Source organism: Aythya fuligula, chromosome 8 (assembly GCF_009819795.1).
Source record: "Aythya fuligula isolate bAytFul2 chromosome 8, bAytFul2.pri, whole genome shotgun sequence".
NCBI classification, from domain to species: Eukaryota; Metazoa; Chordata; class Aves; order Anseriformes; family Anatidae; genus Aythya; species Aythya fuligula.
Window position 1 is genome coordinate 14,624,383 of NC_045566.1, and position 26,703 is coordinate 14,651,085.

General features: G+C 35.4%; 1 protein-coding gene across 2 annotated transcripts in view; it reads left to right on the forward strand.

Annotated features, from left to right (window-relative positions):
* The window catches only part of PRKACB (protein kinase cAMP-activated catalytic subunit beta), a 68,857-nt gene extending 47,490 nt beyond the window's left edge, over positions 1–21,367 (forward strand). The window contains exons 2-11 of one of the 2 annotated variants that reach the window (XM_032191987.1): positions 545–553; positions 3,434–3,495; positions 4,432–4,560; positions 8,700–8,798; positions 9,399–9,481; positions 10,057–10,183; positions 12,339–12,434; positions 13,712–13,834; positions 15,809–15,973; positions 17,916–21,367. In XM_032191987.1, the coding sequence (XP_032047878.1) occupies positions 545–553; positions 3,434–3,495; positions 4,432–4,560; positions 8,700–8,798; positions 9,399–9,481; positions 10,057–10,183; positions 12,339–12,434; positions 13,712–13,834; positions 15,809–15,973; positions 17,916–18,041 (1,019 nt within the window). In that variant the 3' untranslated portion in view covers positions 18,042–21,367. The remainder of the gene's footprint in view (positions 1–544; positions 554–3,433; positions 3,496–4,431; positions 4,561–8,699; positions 8,799–9,398; positions 9,482–10,056; positions 10,184–12,338; positions 12,435–13,711; positions 13,835–15,808; positions 15,974–17,915) is intronic. The other variant, XM_032191988.1, reaches the window with a different exon arrangement.
* Positions 21,368–26,703: the final 5,336 nt, after the last annotated feature.

Below are 26,703 nucleotides of genomic sequence, written 5' to 3' on the forward strand. Positions count from 1 at the left end.
GCTACCCACCACATGCTATGCAATTCACACATGCCGTCTTTTGGAACAAAATGATAAGTAGTGGGAAGATCACCTGATTACAGGTTTTATTGTGATCCTGCATGCTGCGATGAAGATAGATACACTTTTGTTAGCAACGGTTCCTTGGATGTGTTTGTATCAGAACAGGTTATTTATTAAAGATGCCAACTTGATCTCCTGAAGTTTTATAAGCTGTGCTTATTTCTGTGATGCATCATCTTTTCTCATACTGAATTTAGCTGCCTTTGGTGTGTTTTCTTTTTTTTTTTTCCTCTTTTTTTCATTTGGTGATCTTTGCTCAAACATTCTGTGGTGTAGCATGAGTCATTCTGTCTGTGTGGGAAAGGGCTGGTTTGTTACAGGGTCCATCCTTGAGTGGGGAGGGGAATGGGTGGAATGTATTTGTGTTTTCTATGTGTTTGTTGTGGAAATGCATAAAACTTTTTTTTTTCTCTTTCTTTCCTCTCTTCATCATCTCATCTGTGTGGGTGAATGTTCCTGCAAACCCTTTGGGGACCTATAGAGACCTTTGGTATGCTCATTCTTTCATTAGTGCCCAAAGTCACAGATACTAGGAACAGTTAAAAGATCTGAAAAACAAAAACAAACAAAAATAATAATAAATTGAAAAAGTCATACTGTAGCAATGTAAAGTGGCTAAAAATGTGCACGTGAAGAAAACTTCAAAGTCATTGTCTGATAAACCTGTTCGTTTGCATCATGAAAATAATACCAATGGCCACTACAAACCATAACTAATTAGCAGAAATACTGATTCAGCACTCAAACTGTAGAAATAAAATGTGTTCTCCTACAGCAAGAGCTAATGGTTCGTGATTTCAGTTGTCAAAAGAACCTGTGCTATTTCCAATTCTAAGTCCTGTTTTCAGAAGTGACTGAAGTGACGCCCTTAAGTTGCCTAAATTCGATTTGAAATCACTTCCTGAATTTCACTGTGGTGTAGGAGCCCAGGGGACCTCTGAAAATAAGAACCAAGCAAAATTTAACACACTTTCTCTAATAACACCCATCAAAATATGAAATTGTTTTTAAAATATGAGGGTTTTAAGAGTGAATTAATGCCATTTGGTAGCTTGATTTTGAAAATATGTGCTCAGTGCCACTTTCCAAGAAAAGAACAAAAGTAAAGAAGTGTAAGTTAGACATTCTGTATTGAAGGAGAGCTTGTGGCTTCCTGATATTTTTAGAATAGAGGCTCATTTTTTCCATGATTCCCCAGTTTGAATATTTGCAGATGGATTACAATTTTGTCATACACGTTCTTTATTCCATAAGCAGAACTGAGAAAAAGATGATTACATGTAAATATAATGGTATATTTCTCATAAATACTGAAAATCCTATTTCAGTACGAGAGATATGGAAACTTAAAATACCTTTATATGAACAACATAAATTGTGTGAGGGATATTTAAGATGTTGTACCAAGATATACATATATATATATATTTCATGTTTTGTGATGTATCATGTTAAAGCAAAGTTAATGTTTGTTTCTTAACTACAGTAGTTTAAGTTTGAAGCTTGGCTCTTTGGTAATCTTAATGATCATCTTAATTTTTTTTTCTTGGCATTAAGAGAAAATAATGCTCATGTTATTTTGACGTCAATTTATGTCCAAAAGAAAATTATAAATTATTATCGCTTTATCAATAGCCATCTCTGTTTTCCTAGTAGAAGAGGGATCATCGTACATGAATTTGGACGTTATTACATTCCCTTTTTATGCTGAATTTACTTCATGTCACAGGAAATCCTGTCTTTTTCTCAAATGAGAATCATTAAAAGTCATTAAATAAGTAGCCCACATAATTTGAAAACAATGGAAATATTTTCCCCACTTAGGATAAACGTGTCAAACATTTTACTGACTACCCATTTAAATATATATATTTTTTTTAACTTTCAGTGAGTTTAAATGCCAATTAATTTCTATAATTCATTTGACATAAACTGCTTTCTTATTCTACTTACACATAAATTTAAAGTAATAAATATGTCCCTCTTCTCTGTTTCTCTTAAAAGTACTGAGGGAATGTCATGGTTTAATCACCCTTCTAATGTTGTTGCCTGCCAGACCTTTTGACAATTTTTCTGAAATTTCTGTTGTTTTGATGCTGTTCCATCAGAGCCAGCGATGGTAGGAACTGTAAGGCTCCTTTGAGTATTTTTCTACAGTTGAATCCCATATGAAAACAAAAAGGAAAACAAAAACAACCAAACAAAAAAATCAGGACCAGTCTATTCCAGGGCTGCCACTGTTTTTACCACTGCTGATACTGTGCCAGTAACAGAAGTATGGTAGGAGAAAAGTTCTCTGTGTAGACATCAGTATTCTCTGAAAGGAAAAGCACAAAATTGTTCTGATTCATCAGATGATTGTTTATGGCCACTCATAAACCTAATTTTCTGTGAGCATCTGAAGGTAAAATACAGTTCCTAAACCATATATTTCTAGTCATTGACCAGAATAATATTGGCATATTACTGAGTATTGTTAGAAATTGCTTATGGCAGAACATAGTACAGAAAATCCGCTGTTATTAACGTTGTGTTATGTGAATTGATTCAGAAAACACAAAACCAGTATGATATTTTCTTCTAATTCTGTGACTTTTTCAGAATCACAGCAATGTCTGAAATGCCTTTCGTTTATGGCTGTGCCTTAAGTAATCTACTTTGATCTGGCTGACAATTGGTGTTCAAAAAATAGAACAGCTGAAATATTATCCGAACAAAATATGTTAGTGCACATTTTAAACAGTCATCCAGAATTTTGCAGTTATTAATTCCTTCAATTTCAATGAAAAATTAATATTAAAAATACTTATTCTTTGACTGTGGGCATATCTATGTGCAGTGTTGTTGTAGCCCTGTTGTGTTTTGTCTGCTTGCAGTAATGCTGTGCATTTGGTTCTTGAGCTTGCAAACAGCCTTTTTTTGAAGGTGATGGGGGGAGCAGTGAGCTTGACATTATGCTAATCAGCTGAAAGACAATGTATATTTATTTTAAAAAATGATAAAATCTTTCTCTTTGCGGAATGGTAATTTAAATGTCAGGTGTTTGTTTTCTTTTCTTCCCCAGTCAAATTAAGAAAGTTTTGCATCACCTTAAAGCCTGCTTGCATATACAGTGTTGTGAGTTATTAGAGCTGGTGTAGTTTAAGTAACGTGTGTAGAGTTGTGTAGTTACTCCAGAAAGCTTACAGATCCCCTGGAGATCATTGTAGAAATTTGAGATATTGGTGCTCACTTTCATAAAGGTAAATATAGTACCTTATGAACTGGAGAATAAAGTTGATAATGAAGATTATATATTTTGTTAACAAAGCGTCTCTATCACATCCATAATGACTCTCATTAATGAACAATTTTTTGTGTGTGTTTTCAGTGAAAGAGTTCCTAGCCAAAGCCAAAGAAGACTTTTTAAGAAAATGGGAAAGCCCCCCTCAGGTATCAATCATTTAAGAATCGAATAATTTTCTTTACTGCATTTTTTTCATAGCATGTTTTAAGTGTGTTGTCAGTTTGTAATGAGCAGCACAGAAAACTGAAGAAAGTTTAATGCAATTTTCAAAAGAGTTTCCATTTTGGAAGTCAGTTTTCTCACTGATATTCATCAGCGGAGATGCTCAGGTCTTCTCTAGGTATGAGCTGATGAAATGGTCATGCTGAATTGCCACTTTCTCTTACAGAAAATTGTTTGTGATCAGCATGATTCAAAATCTGTGATCATATTTTAGCTGGCTTTTATAACACTAAACGTTACATGGATCTGTAATTTACCGTGCTAATCATTATCCCATGCTATTAAGAAAGAATATGCTGCCTAGAGCTTGGGGACAGGTTAAGGAGCTCAAGAGGAATCTTCCAAAAGCTGAAGGGGTGGACTTTTTCTTGGAGGGGAGGGATGGGGAGAGTGGAAGAGGATGGTCATTTGTTTGTTGAAGCAGCATCTCAAATGCTTTGAATGAATAGCTGTGATATTGTTTCCAGACAGCTCTCCTGTAGCACTTTGTCAAGAGCTTAGTTCTAGAATTTTGCAGGCTCTTATGTTCTTGCTTGTGGAGCATGAGGGCTTTATCTGATTATTACGTACATAATTTGTTTACAGCCAAGTTCTTCTTACTAAGCTTGTGTCATCTGTATGAACAAATTATAGAAATGTTCACACAATTCAATTAAGTTTCTTTGTTTCAATGAGTGCAATATAAAATCTCTTATTCAAATTTGTCAGTCGTGACATAACTCCAAGTTGCCTATAGCTTGTTGTCTTTGATAAATTTAATTTTACTCAGTTGTCTTTAATAAATGATTTCAATTCATATAATTAAAATTGTCTCTGGGTATTAAATTGTAAATAATACCATTATATCCTTGTATATGTAGAATACTGCTGGCCTAGATGATTTTGAGAGGCAAAAAACCCTAGGAACAGGATCATTCGGGAGAGTTATGATGGTGAAACATAAAGCCACAGAACAGTATTATGCTATGAAGATACTGGACAAACAGAAGGTTGGTGTAAATTTTAGTGTCTTTTGCAGTACAAGAGTTTGAAGTAGATAAAGGTCTGGTAACTGTGACTAAACTGCATTGCACGTATTTGTGCTTTTGCTTACTGCATTTGAATACTGGTGATACTTCAAGCAGCTGACTGAGCTTTTTAGCCAGCAGTTTGTTTTGAGGAATGTGTAGAATTCTTACAACATCCCTTACCACTAATGGCTGGCTAAAGAGAATTAGTAGTGTTCAAGGCATTAGTAAATGTGATTCTTTGCTTACCTTTTGTAATATGATCTACATACTCTTTGGCAATAGCAAATGTAGTACTGTATTGAAAGGGAAAAAAACTTTGTTTTACAGTTTTGCGTGGTAGCTTGGGAATTCTAGAAGGCTAGGAATTTTTCAAAATTTGTGAAATATAATTTAACAAATTGTTTGAATCATTTGTTTTCCATTCTTGATGCAATGGGATCCAAATTAGTTTTTGTATGCATAATTATATAATATTCCTGTTGCATCTATATTAACTGCATAGATACAACAGTAATCGGTCCCTTAGAAAAGCTGTCATACAGTAAAAATTCTGTGTTGAAAACTTCAATTCCGTAGTCTGAATCTGTATTTTTACTGTAACACTAAATGGTATCTTAAGCAAGTTATCAATATAGTTAATTTTTAATGGTTTGACATCTTTTACAGAAGTACATTATTTAGAACTTGGCTTCTAAGATCCTCAAAATAACAACTTCTGTTACTTTATAAGGCACCATACTTACCTTTGCTTTTATATAACAAATTAAAAAGTCATGTTAAGAACACCTTAATCTAGTAAAGAGAATTTAAAAACAAGAAAATGATCAAATGAAAGTCAACACTGCTACAATGTGGACTCTTGCACTCAAGCTTTATTACATTCTCAAGTAATTTTATGCAATGGTACCATGGCAGAGGCACAAGCAAACCATTTTCTGTGAGTTGCAATTCCAGTGTTCTTTACATGTGATTTGGTGTCCTTGACCTTAAATAAGGTGTAATTTAATTAAAGACTCCTCTATAATGGTTAGTGAAGAAAAAGCTAAAGTAGTTATCTTTATAGTGTTAATTTTGGCATTTTTTGATTTGACAAAGCTCTTTTTTTTTTTAGTTACAACTTTAGCATTTTCCTATAACTTCTTTTTATAATGTTTATTTAAAATAAAAAATGCAGAAATCATCCAGTTAAATTTAAAAGGCTTTCCAACTTCGTATACCTGACCATCCCAGACCATTTCCACCCCTTGTTCCCTCAGTATGGCTGATGAATTCTGCAGGAAGCTTTACTGTAAAGCAAGGCATGATGAGCATGAGCATCCCATGTGTGTGGGGAGAGCCCATTGGCAAGCTTTTGATTTATTTAATTTATTTCTCTTTGAAACCTCTCACAGGATTAGCTGAGCCTTTGTCACTAGAGCACACTAGAGCAATTTAGAAGATTACATCTTTCTTCAGAAAACTGCCATAAAAACAGTCTGAAGATTTAAAAAAAAAAAAAAAAAATGATTACTACTAACTAGCTGTTGCTTTAAAACTACCTGGTAAAGACATAAATTCACATCTTGAATGATTACAGTGGACTTTCAGTAAAACATTCACAGGGTTAAAGATATTTGAAGATTTTTGCATCAAGGTGACAGTCTTCTATTAGTAAACTAGATGTCTCTGTCTGTGAGCACAAGTCTGAAGTGTTCCTTTATGAAGTACACGTGCCAATTATCAGGTTGGTTCTCACAGTACTTGGGCTGAGACCAACGCTTAGGCATCTGCAGGGGTCCAGAGCACGAGCCCTGGCATCAGCCGCTGACCCCATAGTGCTTGGGTCTCGCCACCTCAGGAGATGTGGGCCTGCTGCAGAGCTGTTCGCAGCCTGGCTGGGTGGCAGCCCACTGCTTTTGAACTGGGAAGCAGTTTTGCTAAGAAGCCTGATCACAGTGTTCAACTCTTCTAATTCTCAAGGCACATTAACCAAGTGTGGCCTGAGGAAGCGCTGCCTCTCAGGCCCAGCTAGCTTGTCCTTGGGGTCTTTAGCCACAGGGCAAATACACCTGAGCAATCGGTCCCTGCTTGCTTCCTGGTTCTGGAGTGGTTGCTTGGCAGCTCTGTTTGGCTGTAGGAGGCCACAGGAAAGTCCAGCTGCTATTTTATAAACACGGAAAATTGCTAGGAGCTCTGTCATTTGAGGAAAGAGTTTACTTTATTTAATTGTGAGAGCTATTCTTTGGTGTTGGCTTCCTGTCAATCGTTCCTATATCAAATACACAGTTATATTTCTTTTCAAAAATGTCTAATAATTTCAGGAAGTACATTTTCTGGAGAATTCACTAGTTCTTCATCATAAAGGAAGCAACTTAAAGGAAGATATTAAACCGTATTACATAATGGATGGACCAAATCAATGTCCCTTTTTTTTATCTAATCTTATGTCTGGTTCCTATAGACACGAAACAAAATATAAAAGTTAGTGTTACACGATCTAGCCATTTTTTTGTGTGTAGGGTTGTTATTCCTTTATTTGCCTGCCTTGATTTAGCAAAGCAACATTGCTTGCTTCATTTCATCACACAACTGTTTTTGGAAATAAAATTTTGTTAACAAAAGCTCAGTCGCAAGCAAGTTATGGGAGAATCTTCCGTTGGTGGATATCATTTGACCTACAGGAAGCTCTCGTTGGACATACCCTTAGCCTGAGTTTAAATGTGAGCAAAGTTCTGTTATCTGAAGCTCCAGTTCAACAGCATGAAGTGTTAAACAGCAGTTTCAGCCTGCGATATTGTTGCCAATCACCCTTCACAATCTAAGAAGCAGAAGTTGCAGGAAGGGTGGTAAAATCTTTTCTAGAAGCTGAACACTTCACAATATCAAACTATAACCTTAGCTTGCTATTTTTGAGGGCCAGAGTAATTCCAATACCATAGTTTTTTAGGGACAAAGGGAACACTTCCCACAAATGAGCTGATTCATTGTTTTGTTGTTGGGGTGGTTTTTTTGCTGCAGTAGTGTATTTCTGTGCCTCAGTGCAAAATTTGGATTTGGTCCACAAAGATCTGTGATTGCAAATATTAAATCTATTTTCAATTTGCAATTTCTTTTGTATAAAATTCCTTTCAAGAAAGTTTTCTTTTCTTATTACTTGTAGCTATTACCTTTTGCATCTAAAGGATAGTTAAATTTAAACTCGGTTTCAGTCAGAGTTGGCACGTCATGCTTTTCTGTTATTTATAGCAGTTAGATTTGCTTGTTTTGATTAGTCTTGTACATTTTCTTCATGTTTCCTATGTAAAAAAAAAAAAAAAAAAGTTGGGAATCGTGCCATTCTCAAAATAAGATGCAGATAAATTGGGCAATAGGGATTAAGTAAAATGGAAAGAATTAATTACACAATGTTGGGGTTTAACACCAGGAAACAAATTGTTAATTCCTGAGAAAGAGTAGAGATCAGAAATGTGCTGCTCACAGTTTTGTCAGTATATTAACATTGTAATGTATTCCAAGAAGATAGCATTTATTTTTTTTTAATTCTTTCACTGAGCAGTTTGGTATAAAGCAGAAAAGCAAAATCCACTGAAAGGTCTGGCAGAAGTAACTGTTTATAAGAATAGAAACTTTGAGTGTGTATTTTCCTTAGTCTTCTCCTTACTAATGTACAAACCCTATAAAATAAGTTAGGTTACTCCTGTTCACACATAACAAAATTCATGGTTAATGTCTGACACACATTCCTGCCTTTCTTAGCTAAGCCGGAATTAATGGAATTTATTGAACTGTCATCTTGCTGCAGAAGTATCTCTGTTACAATAGCAAGCAATTATTGAGAAAATGTAGAGAGATGTTTTCTTTAGTGTTTCTTATACTAAGCATGTAGTAAGAAACACTATTTCTCCAGTTATCTGCAAACCATATTTCATGAATATTACTCTTTAGAATGGTTAAATTTTTTTTAATTCATTCTTATTACTGCTACTGTACCTAGTAATAAGTGCAGTAACAGTAAAACTGGGGTTTTTGGCTATCTGTAAATTTATGAGCTTGCTTTCAAGTAGCTGTGCTACACTAAAAAAATTATCAACAATTAAGAAATGGCATAATTAGACTGAAGATTATTTTTTCTCTACTAGGTTGTCAAACTGAAGCAAATAGAACACACACTGAATGAAAAGAGGATATTACAAGCGGTGAACTTTCCTTTCCTTGTAAAACTGGAGTATTCTTTTAAGGTAATCATTATTTTGAAAGTAGCTGTTAGAGTTTCAGGGAAGTACGTGATCAAATTTTAGGAAAAATTGTAATTGTTCTGCAGATTTTTTGTATGAGATTGATACATGAGGCAGGTCTTAATGACAATCATGACGATGGAGCAAAGAATTTTGAGATCAGCATCTAACTCTAAGACAGTATGTCCTAGCTGGTCTGCAAAGAAATTGAGTATTTTCCTAAATAATAGTGATATGTGTCCTATAAATATATATATATATATTTTTAATAACACCATTTAAAATGAACAAACATGATCTCTTAATCTTTATGGTTTTGAGGTTTGTGATGGGTCTATGGGAGACAAGAATACTCTAGGCTGTCAATTCTGAACTCCTAAGGGTGCAAGTTTTTGTCTTATAGCAGGCATTTTCTGCTCCTTCTGTCAGGAACTCACTGATTATGCATTTTTTTCCAGAATTTCTGTGTGTGTTACTTTTGATTTATTAAGGTAATTTGATGGCTACAGTTTTTCATTCTTTAATGAAATATACTGGGCCTGGAAATTGTAGACACTGTAGCATGCCTGGTAAATATTTGTGTGTGTTTACTTGCTTCCTTAGGACAATTCTAATTTATACATGGTAATGGAGTATGTTCCTGGTGGTGAAATGTTCTCACATCTAAGAAGAATTGGAAGGTTTAGGTAAGAATCTTAGTGAAATTATTTATTTAAAAAGCATTATGCTGTTAATTTGGGAAAAGGGTTTCATAAAATTTGTTACTATAAATTAAAAAATTCTGAAGGGGTAAGTGCATTTAATTTTCTCCTCTGATAGTAGGCTAAAATAGGCAATGAACAATTTATAATTATTTTGCAGTTAGCTAATGCAGGCACTTAGAATCTAGGCACAATAGAATTTTGGAACTGATATGCACATTGTCACCGAAATTGATCATAGTTTCTAAAAATTGATATTTAAAGTCTAAGTTTTTCTAAGTTCTGTGTGTGGGTTTGCATGTGTATTTTAAATGCAAAAGTTAAGAAATTAAAGTTAGGGAATGAATGTATCAATTCTAAAACATTTGCTGTTTTGGTTTGGTTTGTTTTTGTGGTAGTTTTGTGGTGGTTTTTTGGTCTTTTTTTTTTCTTTTTTTTTGGGGGGGGGGGGGTGTTACACAGTAAAAGAACCAGTTAAAAGATGCATAAATTATCTGTTCTTTTCAATCACATTTGTTTCATAGCACCGGATTGCTTAATATTCTTTTAATTCTTCACAGTGAACCACATGCACGGTTTTATGCAGCTCAGATAGTGCTAACATTTGAGTACCTCCATTCGTTAGACCTCATCTACAGAGATCTAAAGCCTGAAAATCTTTTAATTGATCAGCAAGGATACATCCAGGTATAATATTTTTCATATATTTAGGGTGTGGACTCTTGTTTCACAGTGCAGGGTTAGTTAATTCTAGCAAATGCGTTTAGAATAAATGATCTAACGATGGTTGATATGTTAGCATATACTCAGGGGGGCATTAAAATGCTCTACTGCTTAATAACAGTTAAAATCAATGGATTTAACTTTTTTATGACTATGAAGTATGCACAATTTCACTCTCTGCACTTTGAACAAGTTGTCAAGATTTCCCCTGGGGACTGTGGTGAGGAGGAGGTGATTATATGGCTCTGTTCATCTGACCTATATCATGTCCGCCCTAGAACAAGAAGAAAGGTGTCCTAAAATGTCTTGTTCTTTGCATTGCCTGTGTAAGTAGTTGAGGGTGACCAGATTAGATGTCAACATCTACAGTATAGTACTTAATTCCAGGTAGATGAATCCCACCCTTGGAGAGTCCTAACCTTCTCAGCAGATCAAATCAGAATTGCAGTGCTGCAAATGACTTCTTTGGTTTTATGGTAGCTTCTTGTCACCTTGTCGTCTTCCTTTTAGTTTTTCTGTTTGTGATCAAAAAGACAAATGGGAAGGTGGTATATAGCAACAGGCACTCTGCCCTGCAGTCCTTATACTATGGAAACTCTTCTTTCCTCATTGTGTCACGTTTAGGCATGGCAAAATCTAACAGGAGTATACATAATAAAAATGTTTATTGAGAGAAGTAGAAAGGATTCGCATCTTGTCTTGTTTATATTACTAAAACTGGCAACTCTCTGGATGCAACAATACATTTTATGGTGGTGGACAAACAGCAAATGGTAATAGGTGCAGCAGTCAGTCCTCCCATGTGAGGTACCTTAGTTTCTGCTTCTGACCGGAGAGGGAGTTTGTGTTCATAAGTTCATGCTGCAGCTCCAATTAAATTTTGTTTAGAAACTCTTCATTTTATTTTTGAATTTTAAAACCATTTCTGTTTGTTCCATGCCTGCAATGTATTTTTCTTACATAGACTGACACACATTCATAAACACAGAAACAATTCTTTGCTGGCAGCAACAGGTCTGTCTAGTCAGCATGTTGCCTTCTCCATTCAGCTGCAGGTGTGATTGCTGTTATTTCTTTAAAAAAAAAAAAAAAAAAAAAAGTAAATAAAAGCAAAATCTGCTTTGATTGTCTGGTATTTGGCTAGTTTAACTGTCTGTGTGACCTTAGTGTATCAGCAACATTGGCACTGGCCATTGCATAATTAGCAATGGATTATCATTACGATACAGTACGTTTTCACAGTGAATGATTTGAAAATGATACCAAGAAAGAAGAAACAAAAGAAATGGATTGTCAAGCAAGCGTAGACTTGATAGGTTGAAACTGATCCCAGAATTTCACATGTAACCTGCTGGTTTCCATATGTATTCCACAATATGGTCCTGGAGAAAACTCAGAGAATGATGAAAAAGCATGCAAACTGCTGAGAACTTACTGCAGGAAACATGACAAGTGGAATGAAGAACCTATAATGGCCAAGAACTTGTCATTTGTAACTACAGTTACTGCTATATTTCCCCCAAACTCCTCAGATAAATAAGCTGGGCACTGGTGATGCTTTCAAAGATATCAGAAACAAAAGCTACTGGAAGATCTCTTATGTTGTCTTATTTGCACACTGTTCTTCCATATAACCTTTATACTCCTTATATGTCTCTATAACACTTATGAAATTAAAAACTTCTGAATTTACAAAACTTACTGATCTCCTGACCCTTTTTTTTGATTAATTTGTTTGTCAACTAAAGGAAAAGATAAATATCTTGTTCCTATTCACATTCTTTAAACTTTTAGTAGTATAAACAGTCTGATATGAAAAGTATAAGAAAAAATGATTAATACAGTCACAGTACATACAGAAGATAAGCAAGTTGTAGTTCCCACTGATATCTGAAATTCTAAATGGAAGCTTTTTCAAGGGAGGGAATACCTGTCTTGTATTAGTTATTTATTTTATCATGAGAAACAGATTTTATCTGAAATAAACGCATCAGAAGAAGTTGCTATGTTATATTTATCTGACTGTAATAATTTGCATCTCACGCCACATACTATTCCTATATATAAAATTTCTTTCCAGAATATTTCAAAAGTACTTAATTTTAAATTCTGCTACCAGGTCACGGACTTTGGCTTTGCAAAAAGAGTAAAAGGAAGAACTTGGACGTTATGTGGGACTCCAGAATATCTGGCACCTGAAATAATTCTCAGCAAGGTACTTCTTCAGTTCTATGAATAATAATTGCCAGCCATGCATTTGATGTAGTTAAAAGGTGTCACCTAATTATTAGTCTTGGAGGGGTGAATAATTGCTGGTAGCTCAAAAATCAAATCTTGACAAGTCAACTCCTAGTGAAGTACATGGAATGCAAATGTTGTATTGCAAGTGTTAACAGACTATAAGAGGATCTCCAGAGGTAACAAGAAGTGTGTATTGGAGGAATCAGTGGTCAATTCAAAAATATTTGCAGTGTTTCATGTTTAAAATACTATACATGAAATCAAGCATGAAAAAACACTGGTTTTGCACAAAAAGTACATGCAGTCTAATACTTGCGTTGTGTTTGAACATGGAAGAAATCTCATTTATAATAAAGCTGTATAAGGAAAAATCCTTATAGTTCATGGAACTGCTTATGATATTCATAATCATGTTAAATTATGCATTTTTGTATGTTTTAACTAAGTACCCTTTGCAGGTCTTTAAAAGTAAACAGAAAATTCTTCTGTTTTAGGAGAAAATGTTGGTTATTTGCAGCTTTTTTGGCCCTATATAGTTAAAACAGCAGAGGAAATTGCAATGTCTCTACTATGAATTCTCTGTAGTTGATTTTTCAGGAAAAAAATGAGTCTCAACCTTGAGCTTTGTAAAAGATCTCAGAGAACACGCATAAAATTGGTTGGGTTGGTGGGGTTTTCTGTATTTTTTTAATACTAAATGGGAGTTAGTAATGATTATGTGTTCAGGCTTTAAAGATCAGATCATAAATGTCTATAACAGCTTATTAAACTTTTAAGCTCAAGTAGTAGGTAGCTAGTTTACTGAACATGAAAATGAATGTTCTGATATATGTTTAATCATGTCAAGAGTACTTCCTATAGGAAGTACTGTTACACTTAATGAAGTATCCCTCCTAAGCTTTGAAAAAAGCTTCAGTTGTTTGGTAGCAAGATTATTTTGATTTTTAAGAGTTACTAAATAAAAATTAAAAAAAAAAAAAAAAAAGTCCCCATTTGTCGATTAACGAGTCTTGCCACACATCACTATAAAGACATAACTGAGACTCAGCACAGCAATGTGTGCAAAACGTTTCGCTTTCATCAACTGTATTGCTGTTGGAATATGAGACCTTCAGTTTGTTTTGAATTAGGGTGTAAGCTCTGTGTTAAACAAAAACGTATTTGCTTTCTTCATATTCCATAGCTACATGTACAGAAAATCTTAAACTATGTTACAAACGGTACTACAGTGGTATTTCTCATTTTACCCAGGGTTACAACAAGGCAGTGGATTGGTGGGCATTAGGAGTGTTAATCTATGAAATGGCAGCTGGATATCCCCCATTCTTTGCAGATCAGCCAATTCAAATTTATGAAAAGATTGTGTCTGGCAAGGTAAGTGAAAACTCTGTTTTTGCAAGCATGGATTGTTTCTCACTGTGTTTGCAGAACGTGACTTTATGTGGAGTTGATGCAGAATTCACTGGCTGCTAGACTTTAAGCAATTTGGAAAGAATATGGTAAGAGTTTGTAATTAATATTTCTTAAGTACAGACATTGTTACAGTAATAATAAAATCAAAGCTTTAAAAATCCATGTTTAGTACCTGTACGGTTCCCTGCCTTTAAATTTAAAATGCAAGCTATAATACCACAATGTCTGTAAATTTAATATTCTTTTATGCTTGGATGAAAATGATTCAATAACTATTAACAGCTACTTACCTGTATATTCAATTTGCCAAGCTATTTTCTTTACAGAAATGTCCTGGTAGCTTTTGAGAAGCTCTAAAGAGTTTCCATAATTCATAGTAGGTTTCTTTACTTCTGCAGCAACAAAGTCTTGTAGATCAAAAAATGTCTAATGTTCAACTTTGATTGTTATATACATTTTTAGAAATTGTTTCTAATTTTTCCCTCATATTCTTTATGAGTATCTCTTAGTGTGTCAGGAAGCGTGATAAGGTGATGATTCTGTTGTTTCTCCTGCCAGCCAGTGTTATCTCTTTGTTTCTTTGTGCTCACTTGATTTGTTATGGTGGTTCGCTACCTTGTTTCTACATCCAGACATGCTGTTCCACCTGAACATATGATAATTTACTAAGATACACCTTTAAAGATATACTTATCTTCTATTCTTCTTAAAAAATAAATAAATAAATAAATAAATAATTCATCTATTTTGCTTTTGTTTTTACTGTTGGTCTTTTTGTTAATCTCTTGTTGACTCTATGGATGAATGGTTGTGGAAACGGCACTGGATATGAACTGTGGAAACTAACATTCAGTTCTCAGCTTGCAGAATTTTTTCTTTATAATCTTAAATTAATCATTTAATCTGTCATGCACTTAGTTCTTTACTAGAAACTGGAGTTTTTATTTCCCTACTTCTCAGCTGTCTAGGTAATAAATTCATTAAAGCCTGTTAATTTTTCATGTATTACAATAAAGCCATATTGATATGTAAACAGAAGCAGTATCCTTGATTATCAGATCTCTTGGTTTCACAGCATTTTTTATGCTAAATAATTTTGTGTTCCACATTTACATCATAACTGATTGGCTGAACAAAAAAGCGTCAAATGCTGGAGCAGTGGTTATGACAAAAACAGACTTGTGTCTGTTCTTTTCCCCTTTCTCCTCTCTCCCATGTCAAATGGTGTCAGCAGATTTTTTGCTAGTAAAACCCTATGTAATTACATCCGATGATTCATTCACAAATATGTTGTAGCCAGGTTAGAATAAATTGTATTGGCAAGTGACTCATTTGTGTGCTATCTTCAAGTAGTGCTGTATTATTTATCTAAATTTTTTGATGCTGGTTTAGTTAGTTATTGGAAACAGTTTACAGTATAGTGTAACGTTCCAGATTGAATTATCAAATAGGATGTTCAGTTATTTCAGAGCATTTTCGCATCTTTATATGCTCTATATATGTGTCATTCTATACTATACCTCCTCTGTGTGTGCACGTGTATATATATTTTTAAATTTATATATGCATTGTGTATATGTACACAAGGTGAGAGAATACCTTGAAAACTGATTGTATTGGTGTGATATCAGTAAAATTTAAGTTTAGCTTTTATATCATTATTATATAAAACTAATAATTTCCCCAAATCAATCAAATCTAGAAACTTTCACTTCAAAAAATTATAAATGGACAAAGCAATGCTATTGATAAAAGCTCTGTGAAACAGATTAACATGTGCAACAACAATAATCTTTTTCCATATATTCCTACTTTATTTGTGTTTAGAAAAAGACTAGAAAATGAGACCGGTGTTTCCTTTTGTGTGAACAAGGTTTTACCTCACAGAAGTGAAGGATCAAATTTGTATATTAATGTTGTGGATGTATATTTTAGGTAAGGTTCCCATCACACTTCAGTTCAGACCTGAAGGATCTTCTAAGAAATTTACTCCAGGTAGATTTGACCAAACGATATGGAAATCTCAAGAATGGTGTAAATGACATAAAGAATCACAAGTGGTTTGCAACTACAGATTGGATTGCCATTTATCAGAGAAAGGTGAGACACTTCCTGATCAAACTATTATGAATCTATAAGAGGTTGAAGTCAAATTTTTATTTATTTTGTTTATTTTTGCCTTACTAAATCTGTGAATTTTAAATGAACTGAGAAAAGGTGAAAGCAGCTCAATATTAAAGATGCTGAAGAATATATATTGATTGAATTATGATAGTTTCTTTTTGGCATTTTATCCTGGACCTCTGTATGTGCATGTTCTCTTGTGTTGTGCACTGATCTATTTCTGGAATATCTCGGAGTGAGCCATCTACTGCCTTTTTATTTAACCCCTGCTATAATGGCATCTATAAATACTCCTCCACAGCAGAGAGGAATCTGTTTTCCTTTGCAAGTAGTTCTTAGCAGTCAGACTGTGCTTCAGTGTGGAGAAATTAACCAAACCCTAGAGTACTGCTTTTTCTGCTGAAGTGGCATCCTCCCTCCCTCTTGTTCTATCTGTGATTGGGTCAGGATCAGATGTAGAGTGTGTCTATTGAGGAATCCTTTTTTTTTCCTGATGCTGCATTGTAATTGACTTCAGTTTCATAAGCTGTGGCAATGGTAAGAACCCTGCTAAATGCTGTTTTCTGGCATTTTTAGAATGGTTCTCGAGACCTGACTCACCAACATGAATTGTAATGTGGCTTTTAAAAAGTCCATGCTCAGTCTGCACTATGAACTACAGACCTGCAAAACAATGAAAGTTAAACAGAGAATTGGGAATGTTTTCCGAACAGGAGGAGCCATTGCCAAATCAGAGGGAGCGCACTAGCTCCTGCTTGGATGAGTGAAGCAGAGCTGGGAGAGGAAGCTGGGGAAAGGGATGGGGATGACCACAATGCAGCCTGGCTCTGTCTCCTAGTAGCTCCAAAGCTCCCTCTCCCCTTGGCAGAGTCAAAGTCGAATATCTGAAGATTAGTGAGTTATTAAAAACAGATTCATAAGAAATTATTTACATTCTTAAGGGCAACTTCTGAATTCTTTTTTTTTTTTTTTTTTTTTTTTTTTTTTCAATAAACAACAGAAAAGGCTAAAATAACTTCATTAGTGCTGCCCCAGAAGAATCATGTGGAGAGATCATTTTGTGTTCAGATATTGGTAAAAAGGTTAGAGTTGAGCAATACAAACACTTCAAGGAACTGGTTACCATCACTGAAATGCTAAGTCTGGACTATACAGGCATGAACTTGCTGCTCTAACAGAAGTATTTTAAAGGCCAAACCTAAATACTAACAATAGTTTATAAAAAGAAACTAGTTGTTTGGCTACACAAACTGACAGTGCAGTTGTTATAGTATTCACTAATGTATTAATTACTAGAAGAGAGGGTACAATTAACACATCTGATGTTCTTTGTATTAAGTATAGATCTTTTAAGAAAAGATTCCCCATTGCAGCATTGTAATTTTCTCTGCTGTCTTAATGCCTGTTTACAAGACAGTTTTAAATGCAATAGATTTTGTTCCTGGGTATGCTGTTTTGAGACACCCGGGCCCCATAATATTAAAGCAGAATTTGGCATTGCTAGTGTACTGCTGTAGAAAACTACTTTCTCAAGCCTGAGTATATCTGTGGATTTGACAGGATGCGCTGTCTTTACCAGGAGGATTTTTACCTTCCTGTGAGAGAAGAGGCTTAAGTTACATATGATTGGAAGTAGGAGGGAGCGAACTAAACTTTGTTCTGAAGTGAAATTAACATTTGATCCACATTTGTCAATGAGATATTAGGGCTTTTAAACTTATATTCATACATCTAGGTCTGCACATTCTTGGGCTGATTTTATTTATGTGCCTTAACTGTAAGCTGATTCACTGTATTATCTGCTTTCTTGGCAGGATTTGAGAAGTAACGGGAATATTGTTATGCCTGTTATCACACTGCTAAATGTGAAGGTGTTTTGGTGATTACATTTTGTGTGCTTTTTTCTTCACAAATACAGGTAGAAGCTCCATTCATACCAAAGTGCAGAGGCCCTGGAGATACAAGCAACTTTGATGACTATGAAGAAGAAGATATTCGTGCGTCTCTAACAGAAAAATGTGCAAAAGAATTTGCTGATTTTTAGTAGGAGTAAGAGGACAAGATGACATCAGGGCTCACATTGGGATCTTTGCACTCTTAATAGATGAGGTGGAGCTGAGACCATCATATGTCAAAACAGTTACCTAGTTACTTCATTCCACAAAGCTGACTGAGGTCTTTATTGCCATCTTCCATGTGTGCAGTTTGCACCAACCCTTCTAACTAGGCACAATTAAGCAAGCACTGTTTGTGCAGTAACACAGAATAATAGACCACTTTCCTACTTAACTTTGGTTTCTGTCGTTCTTTGTTTCTGTGTATTGTTCATTTTCCCCCTTTAAAATGAAGTAGTTTTTTACCCAAGAATGCTCCATTTAATTTTGAATAATGTATTATTTGTGTGAGTGAAATGGAAGGTGTTGCGGCTAGTGTGATTTAGACTGAAGTGAAAGATAAATGTTGCTTCTAGTCTGTGCCAGCCAATAATTCTTGTCTGTCTAGTGTCTGATGCTACAATTTATAATATTTTTTTAGTAGCTCAGACTAAACCTAGCCAACATTTTTAGCATTTTTGAAGGTAGTATTTATCGCCATATAAATGTCTGCTAAATTAACTTAAAAACATTTCTTCCTGGAGACTGACCAAAATTAAGTAGAATCAATTGGATGGCTTAAGTAGGGGACAGTAGCTAGACCCCGTGCCTTGGTTTTCTACATCCCTGCAGTTTTCGTCACTGCCTCCTTCCTTCTTATCTCCCACCTAGGCAGTAGGTCAATTGCCATAACCAGACTGTACCATGGAAAGCTTACAGTCTCAAGAGAGGGAGTAATTCCACCTGGTCTGGATTTTGGACCATGTTTAACCAAGTCAACTTACCAGCATTTCAGTTGGCCGGTATGAAATGGCTTTTTTAAGAACTTTAACCCTAAACTCTTAAAGGAAGTTTTGGTCAGTATTGTAGACTCATTTTGATTTTTTTTTCCTTTTAAGCTAATGTTTGGGCTCCAAAAGTATCCTTTGTTTCATGCCTTTTTTGATTTTTTTTTTTAAAAAAAGGCATCCATTTAGAAAATAAAAAATAAATAAAACAACGCAAAAAGGAAAACGTGCTCTGCCATTGGCTTATGAAAAGCAAATGGTTTAGCAAATGCAAAATAATGTTCTAGGTGCATTGCTGGATGAACACGGTTATTTTTTGTTAGCTGTTAAGAATAAGAGGTTATTGCCAAGTTTTTATTCTGGTATACTATATTAGTAAACTGAGGATGGAGTACTGCTACAATCATTTTCTTTTTAACTACAGCACTTCATTCGCAAGAAAAGAGACAAAGTTTAAAAACTGCAACAGCTGGGTTTATTTTAGTTGCGTTGTGTCTTCATTTCTAACCTACTTTCTTTCAATCAAACAGAATGTATGGTCACACAGGTATAAGTATTTGGGCTTAATTATGTTTTGTATACTCTCACCAACTGACTTAAAAGATATTGCTACCATGTGCTAGCTTTGGGCACTTTTACACATTTATTTCAATGTTAATAATCAGTGGCTCAGCACTTTTTTGAGGGTTGCTTTTAAACTTATTCATAGTAGTTTTATTTGTACACTTGATTCTGGCTATCTCAATGACCTGTCTTAAAACAGCACATCTAAACAGTTTAAACTCATATTTTATGATAAATTTACGTGCGTACACGGATGAATTGTTTTTAATAAAACTGAGCTATATTGATACATAGCCATTGTATTTGTTTGAATGTCAGTGCAAATAAACCACTGACACTCCTTCCTTTTAAACTGTATGAAACTCCTTTAAGAAAAGCCTTTGTAGACATTTTACAAAAGAGTATGAAACGTACCATCAAACATTCTGTATGTTTAGGTTGTTGAGCATTTTTGCACAACGTCATTAGGAGGCTGACACTGAATGCAGTCTTTGTCCACCCATATTTACATACGTGCAAGGAAAGTATAAGATACTTCGCTGTAGCAAATTTTATGTAACAAAGATATATCGTCACATTAATAAATTTAAAAAAATCCTTTGTATGAAAATGTCAAAAAAAAAAAACTTTTGTATTTCATTTAGACCAAGGACATGCTGCTGTATGCTAGCTGTATGCGATAAATTCTACAGTAACTTTGTTGTCGTTTATGAACTTTAAAAGATTTTAATAAATGTTGGAGATCACAATTTGATTCTGTTATGATTTTAATTTTTAATCATTGCATAATTCTAATAAGATTCGGAGATTTTTCTGTTTTGTAAAATACTGTAATCATTCATCTTGCGTGTACAATAAGACAAAAGTCTAGGAAATTGGTTCTGACATGTCTGTCTGATATCCAGATTAAATTCTACGTGGGCATATGTGGAAAAGTCATCTTAATGCCATGATATTATGCTATTTTTTAATTTTATAAAAATCCTGTTAGAAAGTAAAATGTTTTTCCAATATGGCATAATAGACTTCAGTATGGAAATGAGATTCTATTTTGGAAAAGGAGGGGAAGTGTGCAATTTCCAAGGCATTAGTGCATACATTTGACAATGTGAGTATTATACAACCCTCTCATTTAAACACAGTCATAAAATATAACTACAGAATATTATGTTACCTGTATTTAATTTGAAAAATCCTTTTCACAATATGGAAAAATTGTATATCTATGACAGTAGAAGCTTGTTAATTTTACACATTTGAGGAATTAAGTGTTGAACTATATGGTATATTTTAATTGTACTCTAGTTGTATGTAACTTTCATTTCCAACATAAAGGATTGTATCTCATTAAGTAAATTGCTTTTTTATTATCTTGTCAGTTGCATTAAAACCCTTATTTTTAAATCCTTTAAAGTATTTTACTAATTTTTGCAAATAATTAGATGTTTTTAAGTGCTGCAATAGTGTGCAATATAGTAAACATTTATATACAGAAGTGCAAATTAAATTATGTACAACACCCATGCTGCTTCTTTGTGAATCAAAATGTTGTATGATGAGTTGTTGCATCTCACCACACACTGCAAACAGGGTTTGAAAGCAAGATGAAAGGTTAGGAAACACTGCACATATTAGTTGGGACCCGTTAAGCTTTACACTAACTAGGATGTTTGGAGAACATGGTGTGGATTAAAGGCACTATGAGAAGTCAGTGAGTTGGACTTCTTAGACAATCAAAAGGAAGCAAGGTGATGATTATCTGCAATATTGTTTGTCTTCATATTTTCACATTCAGACTTGATGCTTTTTATTAAAAGATAATTTTGCTTGTTTTTAAATTGTCTGCAGATCCCACTGTACAAATTTGTGCTGTCTCATTGTGCTGTGAAACAATTGATAGAAGTAAAGACTGTTAATGGTCTTGGCATTGTCTGTCTTGAGGCTTTTTCTGCAAGTGTTGTACTGAGAGGCTCCAATACCTGCTGTCTGTAACGCAGCTCCTCCTCTTCCTGCTTTGTGAGCAGAGCTTCAACTCTTTGCTTATGCTGTTGTGCGCCTACTTACTGTGGTTTTGTGGTTTTCTTGGTTTCGTAGTCTAAATGCAATATTACATTTTAAAGACCTTTGTACTTTTTCTAAAGATAATCATTTTACAGTTCTTAGATCATCTGCTTTTACTAAAACTCACATGCAAACACAGCATGTCAAGCAGCAGATTTGAAGGTGTCATTAAAATCTGTTCTTATAATTTGCTGCACTTGAGGAGTTACCCCAAATAGGAATTTGGAAAGAACCATTCAATAATAAACTGGTAAAAACGTGATTTCATTCTTAGACTGGGATATGTATAGCCGATACGGATGTGTTTGGGGGTGTGGGGTGGGGTAGGGGGGAGGTTGTATTACGACCATAGTTTTATAGATGTAGAATGCATTTTGAAAATGTTTTTGACAGCTTGAGGAATCAACTCATTTGAGGCATCTGACAGAAGGGGTTAAATGTATGTGCCCAAAAGGGTTCCACGAGAATGTTCAAATGTCTAGGTAAATATTCTTCTTACGTAGGAATTATCTCAAGTGTTTAATTTTTTTAGAAGGATAAGACAGGTATCTCAAGCCAAGATATGATCTCAAGATAGCGTCCCTTCCTGGCTTTTGAAGTTGATGATGAATGAATAAAAGTTTGGTTAAATCTGAGGTCTAGTCATGTTTTTACCTTTTGTTGTTGTTGCTTTTCTAGCCTACAAAAAGGGATGCCTGCCTGAAAATGACTTGTATATATTGAATATGTGGTTTATTCTTATAATTCCCTACTACACAAAGTGGGATAATAGCAGTTTGAGCCTTCCTTGAAACCATTTGGATGAGTTCCCTAGACACTATTTCAAAGTTAGTAAAACTTCCTTTAGAAGCTTTTCCAGTCCAGATGTGCTGTTCACTCCCTCAGCAGGCCAAATACAAACGTCTTTGCAAAAATGTATGTCCAAAAACTGTTTTTACTTGGCTCTTGGCTTTGTATTTTTTAAAGCAGTATATTTACCATGTTTATTTGCATTAGTTCATGGTCAATGAAGCATGTGAGAAAGACCCAGTGGCGGATTTGCACATTCCTAATTAGTGCTCAGGTTACAGGATTTCAATTTTTATAGGTAACGTGACAGAAATCCAATATCTAATTACAAATTCTCTTCTTTGTGTTGAGAAGTAGCCTGTCTGAGAATGAGACATCTTTGCTAAGGACAGCACAGAGAAAACACTTCATTCAGCACATGGACATTACTGCAGCACAAAAGCTCCTTGGGATGAAAAGTCTTTCTATTAGGAAGGAGTCTGATGGCAGAGGTCAGTGATCTGTTCCCACAGTAGCAGTTGCTTTCCTGTGCTGAGAGAGAAGTTATAGAATCTTCTTGCTTTGCCTTTGCTTCCAAGATGCTGGGAAGACTGGAAAGGACGCTGCCAGGGGTACAATTACCAAGTGGAGCATGGTCTCAGCAGCCTGGTGGGTAGTGTAGTATGTTTTGAGTCAGTTCAGTCAGTTTGAAAACTCCAGAAAAAAATAATGGTGAGTAGAACAATAAAGAGAAAACAGATTGATTCTTCACCCCCCAATATCGCCACCCCAAGTACTGGATGCAGGAGGTAAAAAAGTATTGTTGCTTCAGCAGTAATTCAGCAGGCCTTTCATGCTCAGTTTACATATTTACTGTAAATTTCCTGATGATTGGAAAGTCACCATTTAAACTGTAGGAGATTGTTCAGTATTTTCAGAGTTGAGTGTCTGCAATATGTTACTTCATTCAACAATTAAATTCTTCATTCAGAAGCGAGGCTGAGTGATAGTTCTCATCCTCTTTGCTTACAGGTTTGTCTCTGCCAAGGTAGTACAGGTTTGCCAACCCAGTAACTTTTATTCAGTCAAAATCATTCCTAGTCATTGCAAAGGACTATTTTGACGAAACAGAAGCAGCAGGATTTCTGGTAACTGGTGGGGAGAGGGAAAGAGAAGCAATTTAGCTTACTCAAAAGCTACGTTTAGGTGATATCCCTTAAAATATTGATAGATTCAGGGGCTGTGTACTACCTCTTTGTCAGAATCACACTCAGCCAACTGTGAAATCTACTTGTGGGTAGCCTGTTCTTAGTTATAAGTCCTTGATTTTAGGATTCTCTTTTCATGTATATGAAAAGCACCAGAGATACTTGTTTTGATTTTTAAATTTTTTTATTTATTAAAAAAAAAAAAAAGTGAGCTTCATGTCCAAAATTTGAGGCTTTTTCAGTTGCTTTCTTCACCGTAAGATCATACATAATGAAAAGGGATGAAATTAAAGCATTTATATTACGTAAATGTCTTGTAAATAGTGAATACTTTAAATGGCTTATAAAATACCTATATCTTACATGTGTATATTTTTCTAAATATGATGATTAACCTTTGTGGAAAGGAATCTTCTATAAAAAAACAATAATCCTACTGCTACAGCCAGTTTGTCAGTCCTCTCTAATTCCCTCTTTAGAAAGATACTGTCAAGGGAATTTGCTCCTTACTTTTCTTCCTCTCTACTCTCCAGTTGGGTTAAAATCACTTCCTGAAATTTTCTGCCATCACAATAATTAAAAAATAAAAATACAGCTCTAACATCTAGTGGTGTATCAACACTTCGGTCTACACGGCTGTACCACAAGAACCTTCTGTGGGAAGTATTGTTTTTTACTGTGTATCTATATTGTCACTTTGAAAAATATATATATCATAGAATAATTCAAGTTGGAAAAGGCCTCTAGGATCATCTAGTCCGATCTTTAACCTAGCACTGCAAAGTCCACCATTAAACTATGTCACTAAGCACTACATCTACACATTTTTTGAAGACCTCCAGGGACGGTGACACAACCACTTCCCTGAGCAGCCTGTTTCAGAACTTTACAGCCCTTTCAGTGAAGAATGTTTTTCCTAATACCCAACTTAAATTTCCCCCAACACAACTTATGGCCACATCCTCTTGTCTTATCACTTGGTGCTTGGGAGAAGGACTGATGATACATAGCTATGTAAGTAACTGTTGAACAAAATTCATGCTTTATTGGGATGTACTTTCAATTTCTTTCATCTTTACTTTCATCTTTCTACTTGATGTATTGCATAAAGCAGGGATCTAGGTGTCAGGACTCAAGCTATTAAAGGTAGGTTTATTATGTTGTTTTGCTCATCCCGGGTGTTACCTAGCCATTAGCTGTGTGTTAATTGAGGTTAAGCAAGTTGTCAGTGCTTAGAAATTAGTTGTGCAATATGTAACAATTAAATCAACTTTTAGTTATTTCACAAATGCCCAGAGTTTATAAAACAGTCTTTTTCAACTGTCACCCAAAACAAAAATTATACTGTGCGTCTCCAGGAAATAAGTTGTCTTTGTTCCCCATCTCCTACAGTGTCTGTCAAGAGCCAGGTGTCTGACAGGCTTGCTTAGTGGTGGAAAAAATTAAGAGAGGAGCTGAACAGGTTGCATTAGTAAAAAGACTGTGTTATACCAGAAACAAGATCATGGCAGCAGAACCAGTCCAAGGGCTACGTGATATAATGTGCATATAATGTAATAATATAATTTGTTAGCATTAGCACATTGTTTCACGTCAGGAGTGTGGTTCTGAGGTAAACAGCACAGTCGGTTCCAGTTACTGTGGCATGATCTGGAGTTTACAAACTGGATTTCTTTTGGGTGAAGTTAAACAGCAAGATGTGCTTCAGGAGCACTTCCAAGATGCTTCAGCTGCTATTAGACGGTCTTGGGTCAGGTTAGACTAAGGCTAATGCAAAATAAAGCCCTTAAAATCTTTTTTTATATGGATGTTATGTGTTTTGGTCTGTTTTGGTCTGTAATTCCACATCTATTGGGCCACACTGATTGCTAATGAACGTAGACCTGGTTAGCCCATTTGGTTCTGCCAAGCAGGAAGCCAAAAATAAGCGGAGGGGAAGGCAGTAGGGTAGCAGTGATACACTTGTATTTAATGGGGCCATGACCTAAATTTATGTTGCTTTTTTGCTTTTTACCCCAGTGACTGAAGAAACAAAAATCTATTATGCTGTCCTCAATATATTTGATGTATACTTGCCATAAACATAACTTGCATACAGTATAAAGGCTTTTTTTGCTGGTTCAAAGAACAGGATGAATCTGTAGAAAGGTTTGTTGCAGCTTTTAATGCCTTGCTAGAGAACACTGTAATATCACAGGTATTTTTAATCAGGAAGTGGCTGGTGTGTTAGAGACTGCTGCACCTCTGCAAGACTGCAGCTTAGCACAGGTGAGACCCCTCCGGACGCAGTTATAGCAGGAAGGCTGGTCAGTATGTCGAGATGCTCCCAGAATCTTTGGGTTGTCCAGCCTACTCATAGACAAGGCGTTGTTCAGTGCCAGGGCTCCCAAAGCTCTCATTGCCCTGAGGCTACAGCAGACATCCTCAACTGCCTGAGAGAGCCATGCTGCCAAGAAGGAGCTGAAAACAGCTGTGTTCGTGTGCCTGCAGGTGAGCAGGTCCATGATGGGTACCCTACATGTCTACCTATAGCAGATACGGCAAAGATAGGTCTGCAAGATCTCAGTCCGCTTCAGGATTAAAAGAGGCAGGTAACTGCCTGAGAGGGTTTGTTTCTGTTCTTACCAGAAAATTTTGTGCCCTTTGTGCTTGCCCCTTTTCAGCAGTTCCATGTTATCTGAGGAAAGCTGAAAAGAAACTACCCAAACACAATCAGGACCGTCCTGGCCCACTGCTCTCCTGTGGAGATTCATGGTAACTGCTTGGGAAAAATAATGGCAGCACTTCAGGGAGAAACAGTATGTATGGTGTTACAAAATACACCCTCAAGAATGAGTTTTCACAGGATTAGCTAAACTTGAAGTTTCAAATGCAGCTGGTGATTACATGAAACCCAGCTTTGGACATGTGTCAAAAAAAAAATTCATCCTAGTAGTGGGCTGTGGTTCAACTCCTCCTTACTTCTCCAGTCACTACACAGGGACAGAGAGAACCCTAAAATTTTGTGTCTTGCTTTCAGCCCAATGGAGAGCAGCTTCAGTGAAATTGCAGTGAAGATTGCTGGTAAATAAACCTTCGTAATGGCCATCCCATGTGAGACATTTCTGACTTACAGCACCATGTGAACTGTTGGAGCCCAGTCTTTGCCTTCCTATTCTGGTAAGTGCATCTATATATCCTGGTGGCTACATTATTTCAGAAAAATAAGCTAAATCCTTGGACCA